Source organism: Trichechus manatus, unplaced genomic scaffold (genome assembly GCF_000243295.1).
Source record: "Trichechus manatus latirostris isolate Lorelei unplaced genomic scaffold, TriManLat1.0 scaffold00061, whole genome shotgun sequence".
NCBI lineage: Eukaryota > Metazoa > Chordata > Mammalia > Sirenia > Trichechidae > Trichechus > Trichechus manatus.
The window spans coordinates 9,526,742-9,544,809 of record NW_004443997.1 but is presented as its reverse complement, the minus strand read 5'-3'; the positions used below and the strand labels follow the sequence as shown (position 1 = coordinate 9,544,809).

Sequence of the window (18,068 nt, the reverse complement as noted above, 5' to 3'; positions counted from 1 at the left end):
AGCGTAGTATGTTTCTGATTCATTTCTGTATTCTGCACAGCACCTAACATAGTGCTAGCTCAATAAACGTCTTTTGAAAAAATAAGTGATCACAATTCTAAATATAAAAGATCACTAAACAGCGATAACACTCTAGTTTTATAAAGCTCGAAAGATGCTTTCAGCATGCTCTCATATATTATTTTTTCATTATTTTACACAATACTATAAATTAAAATGTGTGGGCAACTGAGCTGAATCTGTACTGTCCCCAGTACACCCCAGGAAAGGGGTTTTGCCCCGAGCGTCTTCTAGCATATTGCCCCAACAATACAGGTAATCAAACAGATGTCTGGACTAATCACTGACATTGCTATATTTAAGTTATTTAACCGTTTTTTCCCCCTGTAAAATAGTGTGTGCTTATTGGGGGTAGGTCAGCAAAGCTTTTAACTGAGGGCTCTGGCTACCTGAGTTCAGGTTAATGAAGCCTGACTGTAGCAATGAGGATAATTGCCCCAGCCACATTTTTTACTCAAATCAAGAACCCCTCTTTGTTAACATTCTTAATGAAACCAGTAAGTGGTCTGACAAATTTCTTTTCATAACAGGAGTCACTGTCAACAAATGCTATTTCCTCCCTAAACAATCAGAGTCATGAGTAATTTGTCCATGATAAGCCAATCATTCACACAACTTAAAAAAAAAAAAAAAACCTGCAAGAATTTGAGAGCAAGACAGTGAAGACGCAAGTAACCTTCTCCAATAATTCTGCAGGTACTATGCTCTAGTTTAATACCATGACTAACAGTATACACCAACATTACCTGTCTACATGCTTCAGAGTAGACTATATTCTCATCAGGCAAAGGCAGTATGTCTGTATTTCCAAAAACATACAAACAAGCTTTCTTAAGACAGTACCAACCTCCAAAATTTAAGAATTTAACTGAAAAGATGAGATAACCACAGAAGAAGTGAGGCAAGTGTCCTTTCCATTATTAATATCTACAGATTACTTTTTAAATAAGCTAAAAATATATTACCAGAAATTTAACTGAGTATCTAAATTTTTTCTCTTTTAGATTAAATATATTTCACTGCAAATAACATGCCTTCTTACAAATAGCAAACACTAAAATAGCTTACATTTAAACAAGTTCAAGATTACCTGTGAAAACATAAAATAATTTTAATGCAGAGACCTCATCTTGAAGAGGTTCACACTTCCCTTTTTCAAAGCAGTCATTCCATTAATATTTACTTATTTCCTACTTGTGTTCTGAGAGTAAGCCTTCTATAATATTAGAGTCTAGCAAAAAAGAGTCGTACCTCCCCCAAGGCTAGCAAAGTCATAAAGAGAAGCAATTTTTTAAAAGGCATATGACATTATACTAAACAGGAGGAACTGTTCACAAATGATAAACATAGATTTGTAAACGCACTATTCTTTCACTTCACTATTTTATACACACAATCTTTTTTACCACAAGGACACTTCTTCGTCCGATTTTTATCTTTTTATTTTTAATCAAGTCAGTTCTGCTGCATCATTAACTATCAACTGCAGGGTATTATCCCACCACAATACCCTGGCAACCAGCTCATATTCAGTTACACTATCAGAGCACCAAAGAAGAACTAATTGTATGATCATGTGGATATTGTCGAAGCCCTTTAGTTCAGTCCTAGATGGGCCTCAAGAGGATAATGCTTATTCTGTTGAACTCACTGCCAAATCACAACACGAAAAGAGCCAGGATGAAAACAAGGCCCAATTACACAAAGAGTGCATTTTATCAATGTCGGGTTTATGAGAAATAGGTATGTGGCCCAGTCCTTGTGGAAAATTGTTCAAAAATATTTACATAGATGGAGCGTTAAAGAAAATTATCAAACACTTACTAGCCATAATGACACTCAACGAGAATCTCTTCAGGTAGCATCAGGCCAGCAGCTCAGTCATGAAATACTTGAAGAAGCAGAAACCAATTTCAGGATTCTGTAGTGCTTAAAATGTCTTTAGAATTCCAATCTTTTAGAATTCCAATTTCTATACTGCTTTGATCTTTTAATAGAAAAATATATTTAGGTGTTATTTCTACTATTAAAATATTTTTCAGCTCCTACTGATACTCATGGCTGAGTATATTAAGTTCTAATTTCCATTTGCTCAAGCATCACAAAACCAAACCAAATCAAATGGAAACCATTTGTGAATACTTTTTCAAACAATTACTCACCAAATTAAGCACAGAGATCTATAAATCAGTAGTCTACCATGCTTTAAACAGGTCCAGAGATCAGGTAACCTAGCTCAAAGGTAGCCTCAGCAACCACTCCTGCTTCACCCAACAGTTACCCCATTCTTTACTATACATTTCCGATTTCTCAAGATCTGAGTCTATGACAACAGATCTATAAAAAGAAAAGAGATCTCTAATGACAGTAAATATGTAATTCTGGCTTTTCAATTATCTCAATAAGACACTTCATAAAACCAAAAATGTGTTTTATTCATGTCACGTTTTTGTACTATTTTTATTTATTTTTACTTCCCCTATCAATTTGGTATGTGTTTAGTTCAGAGGATCTAGACTACGTCTATGAGCTGAAGCTACTGGAATCAATGGTTGCCAAGTGTCATAAAAAACATCTAAAATGAAAAAATGTAAGTCCTCTGTCCAGAATTATGCAAGGTGGTACTCTTCAAGTACAGAAAATAGTTCATCTGATATAAATACAGCACTGTGACAGTTACGTGGGCTTTATTTAAATTGGTCTGGTAAAGTCAATCAAATCACTTTATATGGCACAATCACATAGTTTCATGGTATGTATAGTTTTGAAGCAGACAATGGTTTCAATTTCAAAAGGTACAAATTATGGGTTTTGGTTCCTCTGTTACTAGTAATAGGACTGGGTAAATCATGAATTCTTTGTACGCTTCACTGTCCCTTTGAGTATGCTAAATTTGACATAAAAAAGGATCCATTCCCCATGTCTTCTTTCCTAAGAAGACCCCGTTTTTATTTTAGGGACTTTTTATTTCATCTCCTACATAAAATACTCTAAACAATAAGACCAATCTGATGCCATTTTAATATGCCAGCAAAGAATTTGCTTGTAAAGCAAAAGGTGTTCTCCATATACGCAATTTTATATCTCTAACCCATTCAATTTAATGTCCAAATATACAATTTCCTTCTTGAATTATTTAGGCCCTTAAATTCTACTAATATTTAAACTTTTTCTACCATTTTCCACATTCAGGTTCTTACATCCACCTCCCTGAACAAGAGATAAAACAAAGAAATTGTTTTACTAGATAAAGAAATCTTTAGCTATACTGCCTTGATGTACAAAACCTCTTCTAAATCTTACAGTTTTCCATTAAAGAACAAGCTTTTGAAATAAACTATTCACACGGGGGCGGGGGGAGATCAAATATGACTATTATTAGAATTGCTGGACTAAATACATGAGCAATCACAATGTAATCATCACTATAATTATATATCAAAAAGGAAAAAGATTCTAATACATCAAATAATAATACACCAAATAACAGTTTCAGGTAAATTTTCAATCCTATTTGTTCCAATGGTGACTCTGACAACTTATTAATAGGGATTTTTACTCAGATTTACTTTCCACAAATAGGTGACTTTACATCAATTCAAAAAGATTAGACTGTAGTGCCTACACTTACCAATACATACTTCCCCAACACACACAAAAAAGTCAACTGACAAGATTTTCCCTAAAGCAGCAATGTTTAAATTATAATTTTTACCAATTGTTTAATTTTCATACCATTAGAATATAAGCCCTTTACATGCTATTTCACCACAATCTCAGTGTAAATATCTCATTTTTCACAGAAAAAACTAATTACATGGTTCAGTAAGTTGCCTGTGGTAACACATCGATTTTATTTACATTCAAAAGATAGACTTTAGTGTGTTCTCTCAATTTCAAGCACACTGAGTTTCACAATTCCATCTAATTTGTTAGATTTTTTTCTGTTCTTTATATATGAAAGAATTCTGATGTCATTATGATCTTACCTTGGTTTTACAATATGAATTTATTGTTTACCAAAGTGTTAATAAGTATCTTCTCTCTTAAGAATATAATTATCTATTATATCTAATATTTCAATACATACGCACTAGAATCATTTAGATAATCATCATACAATGAAAGCTATTACTATTTTATAGCTTTGGTTAATTAATTCTTTGAAAAACAAAACAGAGGAAAATAGTACTGAAGTAGACTTAAGAATCAGAAAATTTCTATCAACTTGAATAATTTAGATCCCAGTGAAATCCAGGTATATTTACTTTATAAAACAATTTGGCTACCATTTACCACTGGATGGGGGTATTTCCTAAAAGCTCTTGTTTCTCATGAAATACATATTATTGTCCACAAAATACCAGGAAATATAAAAGGTAAAGTAAAATTTACTTTTCAGGTGCATTTTGTTAGCAACCTCAAGAATTATTAATGTCATCTAACAAAATCTCCATTACACTATAAAATAAATGTTGATACATAAAATACTACAAATCTAGAATGCCACAGAATGATATAATTCACCTGTTTTCAAAACCACTAACATTCTTACACTTGGAGAATAAACAAATCCAAATAATGAAGGAAAAAAATATTTTCCAAATTAGGTTAATTTCAATGAATCATAAATTGGCCACTAATAATGAAAAAAGATATGAAAACAGCATGGAAGAAAGTCAGGGATCAGATTTTCTCTTTGGAAAAAAAATTTTCAAAACAAATGACATTTTATCTTGAGATAATTTCATGCCAGTCAATTTTATATGTAAAAGGGATGTCACTTTCTCAGAAGGCAATTTTGTTTTCATTTTAATTGAGAACAAAGGCAATTAAAATGTAGATTAAAATTTTATTTCATTTAATCAAAGATAACCAGAAATCACCAAATATCAACTGAGAGTTCACAGAAAATAAGATACACAGTAATGTATTGCTAAATATTTTATTTATTCTCTATAATTTTAGAAAATTCAATGGCAACATTTCTCTTTTCAGTACGCTAAAAAATCGGAGGCTATTATTTTTCAGACTTTAACCCTGCCATCTTAATTTTCTTTTCCTAGATCTTCAAAATGTTTTTCTGCCTCTCTCTTCTCTCCTACCCCTCAACTTTTCCTGTGCCTTATTGAAAACTGTAGTCTTCATTTGATCTTTTAACTGCTTTTATAGAAGTAGATGGTTCAGGAAATTCAAATAAGCTCAAAATTAGATTCTTCCTCAAACCACTGAGTAAAAACTGTTGAAAAACTGAGTAAAAAGGATATTCACAGTCTCCAAGTCTCTGCCCAAATTTACTTCATAATTAGAAAAAGGAAAAGATAGTTTTACACTGGACAAAATCTAGAAGACACTACTATCCAAGTGATCATCACCAACATCGTATCATCAGTATCATCAATATTGGGACAAAGTGACATGATGCCACGGGAAGTACACCACCTCACTTACTCAATATTCTTGTCAAAAATGTTTAGTTTGAATCTAGTCATGAGGAAACAACCAGACAAAATCAGAAAATTGGGCATTTTTCAAGACAACTGAACTGTTCCCTTCAAATAATACCGACATCACTGAAGGACAAAAAAAGACAACTTTGGGAATGTTCTAAATTAGAAGAGACTAAAGAGACATGACATCTAAATATGATTCTGACTCATGGTGACCCCATGTATACAGATGAGAACTGCTCCATAGGGTGTTCAAGGCTGTGACCTTTAGGAAGATCACCAGGCCTTTCTTCCGAGGTGCCTCTGGGTGGGTTTGAACTGCCAACCTTTCAGCTAAAGGTCAAAGTCAAGCACTTAACCATTTGCACCACCTAGGGACTCCTTGGGAGATTAGGAAAAGTTAATTTAGTGTATTATACTAATCTCTAAAATTCAAGAAGCAAACATGAAAACATTTAGTCAAGCCAAAAGAGCAATGCTATAATAAAATTGGCAAAGGCTAAAGATTAATAGTCTCTATATTAAACGTTCAGTACAAAAAGAAAGTTCAGTACATAATCACTGGTATTTCTAAATGTAAATAAATCTGTGTCCTAAACTAAACAGAAGGTTTAAATTCAGACCCCAATTTAGAATAAAACAATTTATTACAATATTACGGTCTTCCTGATCATATTCATTATGTCTATTACTGCTAGGTTAATATTCCTAATTATATCTCTTTCCTGCTTCCAAATTCCTCATCCTTTCTTAAGCGTGCTCTGCAATATGGTCCACCACGCCACCCTCTCAGTCTCCCCTGACTATTTCACTCACACCCTATGCACCAGACAGATTTACTCTTCCTACAATTCAGTCGATGCCTCCAAGCCTTTGTCCACGATGCTTCCTCTGACTGGTAACAGTTTCATCCTAACCTAGACAACCTCAATCCACCTCAAGCCTCACCTTTGGGTTTCCCCATCATCTCCCTTTCCTTTATTCCTTACCCGAGACTTAATCTGATGTTTCTCCAAGATCTCGTAACTTAAATCGTTTACAGCAATTACTCCATCATATCCTAATTATGGATTCACTTAGCTACTTCCCCAATGAAACTGTGAGCTCCTTAGAAGTAAAAACTCATTTTACATACCAGGATGGATTACAGTTGCTATCAAATATCAGTAGCTGAATAATTGGGTCAGAAACCTAGAAGACAATCATCTACCCTTGGCACTAGGGCTTCCAGCAGTCCGTTATAGGTTTAATGGAAAGCATTCAGTCTACTACACTTACACACTTACAGTGTTCTCTGCATTATACATATTTCTGTGCTTGTCTGATATCCATTTTAGAGTATAAATTAGTCAAGGGTAGGGATTACATCAAACCTCTGTAACTGGACCCACAGATTGGAACCATACACACAGGCACCAATATGGACACAATGATGAATGGGCACGCCCGCACACTAGACATACACACACATTCACTGTTCAGCCAGTGCCCCGCTTTGGCAGTACTACAGGGAGAAGGCAACAAAGTCACAACTCTACCTAACACAGATCCCACAGAATTAACTCTTAAAGTAGTGACCTGTTTATAATGCAAGGTAGGGTTTGTTATAAAATCTTATTTATAGCATAAGTCTAGACAAATTTCATAAACATGGGTATCTTCACTCCTCTAATATTTCATTATTCCCGGTTATTCCACACAAACATTAAAATTCAAACTCAAAGATAGGATTCCTTCAACCTAAAAGTATACTTAAAAAATTAACATGTGACAAACATTAGCAAGCAGTAAATGCTATACTGAACAGAATCAACTGCTTCAAACATGCCAGTATGTTTCAGTTTTGATGAGTTAACTGCTGTCATTGCAGCAGCAAAAGCAAGAGCTGCAGTTATAGATTAACTGCTGTGTGTGCTGTTCCAAGCACTTTATGTTTATCTGCATAACCCAATTTACAGTGAGGGACCTGAGGCACGGGTAGGTGGCTGAGCGGGAATTCAAACCCAAGCAATCCAGAGCCCACGCTCTGAACCACTGCAAAACAAACAGCAATTCCCCGGACAAGAGCACAGCAGAGTTTAACCAAGTGACAGGGATAGACCACAAATGTGTTTTCTTCTCTCAGACTCTCCTAGCAATTTCCAGCATTTAAACAAAAAGTGTGACATTATAAAACTAACCTGCGTATCCAGCAGGATTATTCTTTTTTCTTTTCTTTTTTTTAATGGGGATACTTTGTACATTTAAATGCAGGATGGTTGCTTTGGTATTATATTTGACTGGGGGTTTCTTAGTATTATGCTATTTTCTGTACACTGTGAAGGCAAAGGGAAATGCCAAATAACATAACTAAAAAAGATTTTAAGGAATAGCAAAATCTCCCAATAAAAGGGGAATTGTACAACTAATGGTACAGTCACGCTTAGTTTTGCGGCCTGCTAACAGGGTTCTGCTAAAATTTATTTTACCCAAAAATTAATTAGTCTTACATATATTACAGAATGAAATAGACTCCAAAATATTCTCAACTTGTATGACCACCAATTAAAATACTCCTTTTGTATCCTTCACTTTTTCATGATGGCTCCACCTGTCATATTCCTCCTCACTTGAAACAAAATTATCTTTTCGTCACTCCTTTCTCTAATTAAGTTTCAAATATTTCCTAATATTAGGTTGAACCATGTAAAACTGTCTTTTCAACCACTTTTACCTAAAATATGGCAACTTCATATGATTCGACCTAATCTTCCTAAAATGCATTAAAAAAGAGAAGACGCACTTGATGAAGTTATGACTATTGCATCACCATCATACTTTCTTGGTAGCACATAAAGGAATAAGCAATTTACACCATATTTGGCTCCAAGAGGAAAGAAAATAAAAATAGAAAGTAATCATTCTCATGGAAAAACAGTCATGATATACTGTTAAGTGAAGAAGACTGAGTTACAAAACAGTATGGTACCAATTTCATTTGCACATAAACATCAAATATTAAAACTCTGCTTCAGACTACAGAGTTCTTATTTCTTTAACCTCTTCACGGTTGGTTCTGTATTTTCCTAATTTTCTAATTAAGATGTAGTATTTCTGTAATTAAAAAAAAACTTTTAAAGAAGTCAACTTTGATGAATTCTTTACCCAAAACTACTTAAGATATTAATGAATCTACATATGCAATCTAAAGCAACGATATAAAAGTTAAATAGGCTACCTCTTTTTGTTAGCTGGAAAACAAATCCCATGAGAAATAACACCATAACTTAATAAACTGCTTCTAAAAACACTAATCATTTGCTTTGTTGGTACAGATAAATAACTTTATATATCAACTAAATAAGCCTAATTAACAATTGGGTTTGGTTTCCTCATCATTATAAAATGATGATTTGCACTGCTAACAAATAAAGACCAGAAGGAAAAGTTAAAACGTAAGGGATCAACACGGAATAGAGAGATTGAAGGAGATGAGATCAGAAAAAAAAATCATGGAAAATAAAGAAGAAACTAAAACAAAATGAAAAAAAGCTACATTTTTCTATTAGGTGTGAAAAAAACATTTTTAAAAACGAAGTATGTGTGTTGATACTTAAATGGACAAATACAAATGTTATAAGTACTTTCTAGGAGGTATCTTATTTTTTAAAATTCTAATGAACAATCCAGATGTTCTAAAACTCTTAATTTTAAATGAGTTCACTCCTACCTACATAAAATTGGCTTTGAGATGTATAGAAGTTCTGAGACTTTGCTGATTAACCAGCTAAGCAAACAATCTAACCTGAAATAGGTTATTATATTTATAAACCAAATACTCTAAAAAATAGGTTGAGTTGAACAGACAAAAGGACCACAAGGTAAACAGCTCAATTAGTCCACCGTGGTTTACTGCCCTCTGGCTGTTGTGGCAGGAGATATCACAGTCTTTTTTCTTTAAAAAATGGCCGCAAAGAAAGCTACGAAGGTGTCATGCAGAAGTTTGTAGAAAATCCTTTAGGCAAATTTAGAAGCTTCAGAACAGACCCTCAAATGTGCATTATAGTTAGTTTTACTCCTCCCTTTAAAAACATCAACTAACAAAACATTACAAAGAATACCTGAAAATTTTCAACCACAAGTTAACAAAGTACAGAGAAGTCTGGAGATAATAAAAGTTGGTTTTGCAAGACTTAGTCAAAAAGAGCTAACACCCTAACTAAAGATCGGAATTAATCTTGAGTCAGAAAAATTCCTTAGCATACTAGATAGAAACACAGGTAAAGAGGCAGAAACTTTCACAAGAAACAGTAAAATTTCCACTGGTTACTATTTCAAAGTTTCCAGATATCAGATGCAAACTGAAGTTAAAAAATAGGCAACATGGGAGCCAATTTCCTGGAATCAACTAATTACATAAAAACCAGGAAAAAGCAAGGTAAAACTTGCTATGCCAAAAAACAGGCCGTATCCTTTATATTAATCTTTCTCCAAAACACTATCCAATGTCATCTCATAATATTGTACAATAAGGCTCACAACTAAGTATCTATATCATCTTATAATTCTACACGAAATAATTGAGCTGGCAATGAACCACAACAGCCACAGTCCAAGACAAAACAATTCTGTTCATTTCACTGTGTCTTGCTAATTATTCACAATTCAATATCATTTTAAAACAGTGGCTCTCAGCTTTGTTTCCAGCCCAACACACCCAACATGACTGGGAAAGAGCCAGGGAATTTGAAAAAAAGGGGGGTATAAGGAAGCCAGGTAGGGGTGAGGATGTTCCTTTTGAGAGGCACAACCATTAAGCACTTGGAATTTTTCTTTTAAAGAACAGCCTTAATACCCTTTCAGGAATTTTTCATTATTCAAAAACACAACGCAAATAATTTTTTTTAAGAAAAAACTTACCCTGCAGTTCATGATGTATTACACCTACTAGGTTGGGTTCATCTCCCCACCAGAATATCCATAACTCTTTGCAGTCTGGTTTGACGTCACGACGCCACACACACAGCAAGTTGGCTTGCAGGCAGCGGATGAAACTCAACAGGATTGGATCATCCTGGGCTGGGGCTGAAATTATGGGTCCACAGTCCCCGTGCCCTCCAAAATTGTACCTACGCCATTTGATTCCCGTGAGCTCAGCCTGAAAAAAAGGACAGGAAAATTGAATAGTTCTGATTTTTATTTCCAGTTACATAACTCTAAAGACAGGCTTTTATACCAAAAGAAGGAAATCTGTTAAAGCAAACATTTACACCAAACTTCATACCATAAGGTTTCTCCCAGTAAAGAATGTATGTCAATCCTTCTTGATTTTTAAGAGGGAAAAAGTTAATTTCTTCCTATCAAGACTTCTACATGGCACTTTATACTACACACCAAAATAAAACAATAATCATTATTTCCTATTGAACCAATTTATTTACCTAAACATTTATTTCCTATAAAGTCCCTATATGTAAACTATTTATTATATCATAATTCCTTATTTGAATCATAAATTATATTCAGAAATCACGTAAGCATTTAAAAAAAGTAAGCCTGCAGAACTGAAATGAAGTAATTTCTTTCAAACGATTTCCTCAATTTCTTCTTCTCCAGAAGCTACATTTTAAATCAGTTTTAATCAGGGGAACAGTTACCATGCAGTGACATGGTGCTTCAATTCCCTAATGTAGTTTGGCCTTTTGTTTTTTAAGCACATTTTAAAACATGGAAACTTTAAAGAGGCAGAGAGCAGGAACCTGTATCTTTATTCCATTATGTACATTTGGTATTTTAAGATTCCTTAAATCTTAGGTTTAAGGAACTAAACTTCAAAGACATTTCAACACAAATGAAAGCTGAATTCCTCAATTAAGTAACTATAAACTATAACTGTTCAAAACTGATAGTAAAACTGATTCATAATATAATTCTGACCCATAACAGCTCATGTTTCCCTTGCATTCAATTCTTACTCATTCATCTCCTCCCCTACCAAGTCACTCATTTTTGTCAACAAGCTGTTTTTCAAAGAACAAGTTCCACTGGTAGAAAAATAACCACATCTCCTACTAACATAACTGAAACCAATTTAAAGTACTAAAACAATGAATCACTACAATGAATGCACTTAAAAAAGTATCACCTTTCCTCACATCAAAGAAAAAAGGCTTCACTTCAAAAAATTGTTATAAAAATAATAATACCCAAACTAAAATTGTCTGGAATTCAGTAACTTATCCTTTACAATGAGAAATGCAAATCTAATCTTCAATGAATATTCTGAGTAAAAGCTGGTAACATATCATTTAGGCTTCCCCCTTTATGCCACTTGGTTTCCTCTGATTATAAACGTAAAGAATATAAATAAAAAATAAACAATCATACCAGAAATATTTTCCATAATTCCACCAGAAATAACAACTCACATCTTACTGTGTGTTCTTTATCTTTTTAGAGTTTATATAACCAAAAACCAAACCAAACCCACTGCCATCAAGTCGATTCCAACTAGGACAGAGTAGAACTGCCCCATAGGGTTTCCAAGGCTGTAAATCTTTAAGGAAGCAGACTGCTACATCTTTCTCCTGCGCAGGAAATACCTGCCAGTATAATAGAATGGCGCGTCCTTGTACTAGTTTATAGTCCTTGTTCTGCTTAGAGGAATAATCTGGGGCTAGCCTTCTTGGGTTGGAATCTCAGCTCTATACTCACTAGCTGTAAGTAGTAAATACCTCGCAAGTTACTAAAACTCTGTCCCTCAGTTGCCTCACCTGCAAAATGAGGGTAAGAGTACTTATTCATAGGGTCATTGATTACATGAGTTAAGTATATGTAAAGCACTTAGGACAGTACCTGGCACATGGCAAAAACTATAAATATTATCATCATTACGAGTAGTAGGGGTAGTAGTCCTGTTTCTTTTTCATTGTCTGATCATATCCTTTGTCCACTTTTCTATCATGCAAGTTCCTCTGTAGTGTTTCTTCGAGTAAGTGCTGTGTGTGTGTGTTTTACTCAGAAAGCCTAAAATCAATTTTTAAACAAATGTCAAAGAAGGAAACTAAATAAAAAGAATAAAAAGGGGCAGTTAAAATCAAAAAAGCTAAATAAAAAGTTAACTTTTCTTTTTGTCACCTAAGGTAAAGGCAGTGTTTTGTGCCTAAGGATCTTAGGGGAGGAAGGGAGAAAAAAATACACCAATAAATATGAATTACTGAGATCGAGCACATTTTAAAGGTTAAAAATCAAGACGCATCAGACATTTAAACATCAGGTGAGGCAGTCCCCAAGAAAATCCAGGAACAGCACTTTACTGACTAGAACACTTTCACCTTCAACAGCAGCATGGTTCAGCAGACAAAATATTTGGCTTTGATTCAAGTGAATGGTTTCCTAATCCTAGCACTTCTACTAACTTCCTATCAGCACTACCATGCTCTCAGTGGTAAAGGGAAGCCGATGCCACCTGCTCTACGTTCTTTATGGAGTTGTCCTAGCAAGTGATATAATGCAAATGCAAATGACATAATAGCAAGGCTTCAAACTGAATCACTTCACAACTAATTCAGCCAAAAGAACTGAAAAATGTCCAATTATTTTAAAACAATTTAGTTCCTTTACTTTTAAAGCTAAAATTAAATATCATTATACTAGTCTTTATTGGAAAATGTAACAATGAAACAGCTGTCTTAGTCATCTAGTGCTGCTGTAACAGAAATACCACAAGTGGATAGCTTCAACAAAGAGAAATTTATTCTCTCACAGTCTTGTAGGTTACAAGTCCAAATTCAGGGCATCAGCTCCAGGGGAAGGCTTTCTCTGTCGCCTGTGGAGGAAGGTCCTTGTCATCAATCTTCCCTTGGTCTGGGAGCTTCTTTGCTCCTGGCACTGCTTTCTTGGTGGTATGAGGTTCCCCTCCTCTACTTGCTTCCCTTTCCTCTTATCTCTTGTATCTTACAAGAGATAAAACGTGGTGCAGGCCACACCCCAGGAAAAATCCCTTTACATTGCATCAGGGATGTGACCTGGGTTAGGGTGATGTTACAATCCCACCCTGATCCTCTTTAATGTAAAATTACAATCACAAAATGGAGGACAACCACACAACACTGGGAATCATGGCCTAGCCAAATTGATACACACATTTTTGGGGGGACACAATTCAATCCATGACAACAGCATTCAAGCCTAGCAGAGATAACTAAGTATAAAATGGATGTTCAAAGACTTAGCTTTAAATGTTGAATTGATATTTGATAAAGGGAAAGACAACTTAGTGATACTGAAACAGTTTGTCAAAGAAAGAAAAATCCTATCATAGAAGCACATTCAATTAGATTAAACTATGTTCTCATATACCGTAACCATGTTTATAGTTAGAGATCAATTCAATTCCAAGTCCCACTGATCCAATTTCTGACAAATGTATTAATATCACCAAGCCTCAAACAACTTTATCTAATGATTTCAATATTATGAAGCAAATGTTTAAAATATTTCTGGATGCAAATTCTCTCAAAAATGCAGTGTTTCTCATTGTCAAACAGACGAACAAATCATAATTACAGTGAAACCTGTGAGAGTCAGAACTCAACGAGACTGCCTTGTTTTTCTGGGTCTCACAAGTTTTCCACCTTTGACAGGGTAGAGTCACCACTTTTCTGTTGCTCTCTATTTAGTGGAAAATACTTGAGTTTTCCTTTCTGACAGGTTTTTGCCTTATACTGACTTTCACAGTTTTACTATATATTTAAGTTTTAAATTACATAGTTTTGAAAATATAAATTCAAAAAACAAAATTAAAACATGTACGGAAGAAAACCAGTATGCACATACGTATAATAACCACCACCATCACCATTTATTAATAAGAACCTACAAATGGCAGGCACCATACTAGTCTCTTTATAGCTAAAGAAATTAGAACTCAGAAAGGTTAAATAATTCTCCCAAAGCCACACAGCTAGCAAATGCAGATCCCAAATGTAACTGGATTTAATGCATAAATTCTTTCCACTCTGCCATGCTGCTTCATAAGGCTTTGTACTATTATAAAATAGTACAAAGAAACTGTCATCAACTCAATTTAGCAATGACTAGAGCTCATGGCCATACTTTCTAATTTAAGAAAGTTCATGAATCTTTCTTTAGTCTTACTGAGGTATTAAGGAAACTAATATAAGAATGCCCACACACCATACCATGAATAGAAGAGATTTTTTATTTCACTCCAATAATTATATGCCTCCTTTTACATATTATCACTATAAGACTGTATCTACACAAGTTAATTCTTAGAGTATATGTATAACAAACCAAGACACTAACTATTCTAATAGCAACAGAGGCTGGGGGAAACTTTCTCAGCCACGGCTGGAGTCTGTTGTACAGCTAGTCAAGGTTCTCAGGAAATTGAACCAGGATAAACGCACTTCCTAACTGCATGAATGTGATTTAAATAAAATTTATATTGATTCTACTCTTTATGTACAGTATGTAGGAAATGAGCTGATAAATTCTCCCAGTAGAGGGAGAATTTGCACTGACCCGTTGCAAGCAAATCCCTCATGACCAACAGCATATACTTGCATTATCGCTCCCCAGAGTTAAAACTGTATTCAGTGGTCATGGAACAAAGTAAAACTAACAGGCCTTGATAAGAATGAACTCATGGTGTAGTATCATGAACACTGTATCGAAGAACACTGGCTGAGGGTCAGGAGATATATAGGTTCCAGTCCTGGTTCTTCAACTATCTACCTACATGATGTTAGAAAACTACTCCACCTCAGGGCACCTCAGCTTCATGACCTGTAATGTGATATGGTTGACCTAAACCAAAAAAATCCATTGCCGTCAAGATGATTCTGACTCACAGCGACCTATAGGACAGAGTAGAAGTGTCCCATAGGGTTTCCAATCTTTACAGAGCAGCTGGTGGGTTCGAACTGCCAACTTTTCGGTTGTCAGCCAAGCACTTAACTACTGCGCCACCAAGGCTCCTTATGGTTGTCCTAGATGCTATAAAGAGTTCAAAACTCCTAGCCCAGTCTAATTACGTTCCACTCACAAAAGCAGCTTGTAAACAAGACTGAACTCTTATTAGATGTCTTAGAATGATCAGCAATAATAGAAGAGCTGCCAGAAGACATTCAAATTTTCAAGAAATATTTGAAAGATACCTCAAACCACAAAAATTGGCTTAATATTAATCCTGGGCAAGATTCTAGAATGGTATGTAGAAAAGGCAGCTGTGATTATTTGGAGCCAACATGAGTGTACTAAGAAATTCCAAGTGTGCCTGCACTAACTTTCTCCTGTGATAGGGTTACTACTCTAGTAGATGAGGGAAATACAGTAAACATATTAAGTCACTTCTCAAGTCATAGAAAGGGAAAAAAAAAGTCAAATATAATAGAAAATGTCTGTTAAAACGTAACTAATCAGCTCCAGGTAAAGACAGCAGAGTAAACATACACATCTGCTTTTGCTCTATCTTAAATCCCATGAAAAGTCAGTAAAGAGGTTTCTTTGTTTTGTTTTTTCCTTAAATCATAAAATCACAATGATAAGTAGAACAGGAGAAGAGATAAAAGCAGTAAAATTTTGAAAGCTAAGCAGCAGGTGCTCAAAAGGTAAAGAGATTTACTAAGAAAACTAAAGCCTAGACTAGCCATGGAGAAAGCTGGGAAACAACCTAATTTACACGAAATCTCCTTGGCCTCAGCAGTTATAGATACAGGTAGCTTTGGAAGTAGGGCTGAATGTAAGAGAGGAGATAAAATAAGGAAAAATGGTTGAAAGCCTGTTTAAGAAGCACTCAGAAACCCTCCCCAGGTACGCTCTCCATCCCACATAGCTGAGCCAGTGCCCTCCTTCACTCCAGCAAGTAATAGGAAGCATATTCTGGATAAAACAGGTGTTTGGAGTGGGGGGACACAGGCACAACTGAGGACAAAGAAGCAAAGTGAAAATGGGGGGATTAGGTGAACATGTACAGAATGAATGCCAAAACCCACTCCACCCCCATCTCCCTCTTAGCCCCAGAAAGGTGCCTGGTAAGAGGGAGAGACAGGAAGGGTGTGTTTGCTTTGTAGGAAGCAAGGAGAAGATGAACTAAATCCTCATCTTCAATAGTGAAAGGTCTAGAATTGAAAAGCCTAAAAGGAACTATAAGCTTAGTATTTACAAACATTTAAGTAAAAACCAAAATAATCAGCTAATGAGGATAAAAATGTTTGCCTCCGGACAGGTGAAGCAGGGGTACAATATTCTATAAACGCTGTAGAACTGAGTCTTTAACTACATAAGAGTACAACCCTGATAAAAATAAGGATGCAAAATAAAATTAAATTTTAAAACAAAACTAATCAGAACATGGAAGTAAAATATATTTAATGCAAACTTAGTTACTACTAAAATTTGCATATACCATTTTAGACACTTAATCTAAACAAATTCTGAAACTTAGGACCTAAGCATCCCATAAATTGTGCTGCAAAAGCCAAAAGGTTACTTACCATGTGCTAAAATAGTATGTTTTTGTTGTCTGTTTCTTTTCTCCATTTTTAGACTATTAAAACTCCAGCTGGGCAGAGAAATATTTCCAGCTGTATGCCCCCTCCCATCTGGCTCTGCTCAAACTCTCCCTAGCCATAGCTATGCTGCTAGCCAGGGATTCCCGTGGAGGGGTTGTTGACAACAAGACCTTGAGCGTCCCATTTGACTGGTATTTCCATGTTGAGAGAAATGCAATGCGATATCTCTCCATAACAAGAAGTCCTAAACAAAAGATGCTTCCTAACATATGATAGATATTTGTTGAGTCATAACACTTTTTCAAATATAAAGATAAAAAAGGCAGAGCTGGTTTAACACAAGTATGAGTGAAAAGGGCTCAGGGTATTATTTGACAATAGTTTAACACAATTAAAAAATTGAAGTGGCTACCAAAAAAGTTATTGCCATCTTAATCTACATTAATGAAAATAAGAGCATCTAGATTCAACACAACAGATCTTACTTATCAAGCCACTAGTCAATATTGCTTTCGGTGCCTAGTTCCATACTTTGAAAGAGATCTAGATGAAGTGGAACAAATTAACAGATAAAAGACTAGGGTAGTGAGGAAATCTAAACTTATGCCATATGGCTAGAAGCTATGTGGCCTCATGTTCAATCCTTTCAAACAAATGAATATGGCAGCAAAAATAAAAATAATGAAATCATGAGACAAAAGGAATAGTTGAATGAACGTAATATGCAGTTAAGAAGATTCTAAAGGAATCTGAAAAGTCTTCAATTAGATGAAAGACTGATATGTGGAAGGTGGACTAAATTTCCTCAGAGCACTCCCAAGTGGTAGCAATAAAACCGAATAAAAAAACTCACGAGCAAAACAATAACAACACTGAGAGCTCCCTCAAGAAAATATCTTTGCCTGAGATGCAATCATAGACATAAAAAGTTAAGAAAAAACTGTTCAATACTAGATGACGCTATTGTACAGCGGCTTCAAACATCAAACAGATAGGTGAACAATATGATTTATGATGTTCCTTCCAAACATGAAACGTA

General features: G+C 34.9%; 1 protein-coding gene across 2 annotated transcripts in view; it reads right to left on the bottom strand.

Annotated features, from left to right (window-relative positions):
- MED13L (mediator complex subunit 13L) overlaps positions 1-18,068 on the bottom strand; it is a 271,111-nt gene that overhangs the window by 233,474 nt on the left and 19,569 nt on the right. For both annotated transcript variants that reach the window (XM_004379045.1, XM_023733778.1), the window contains exon 2: positions 10,410-10,647. In XM_004379045.1, coding sequence (XP_004379102.1) covers positions 10,410-10,647 — 238 coding nt within the window. The remainder of the gene's footprint in view (positions 1-10,409; positions 10,648-18,068) is intronic.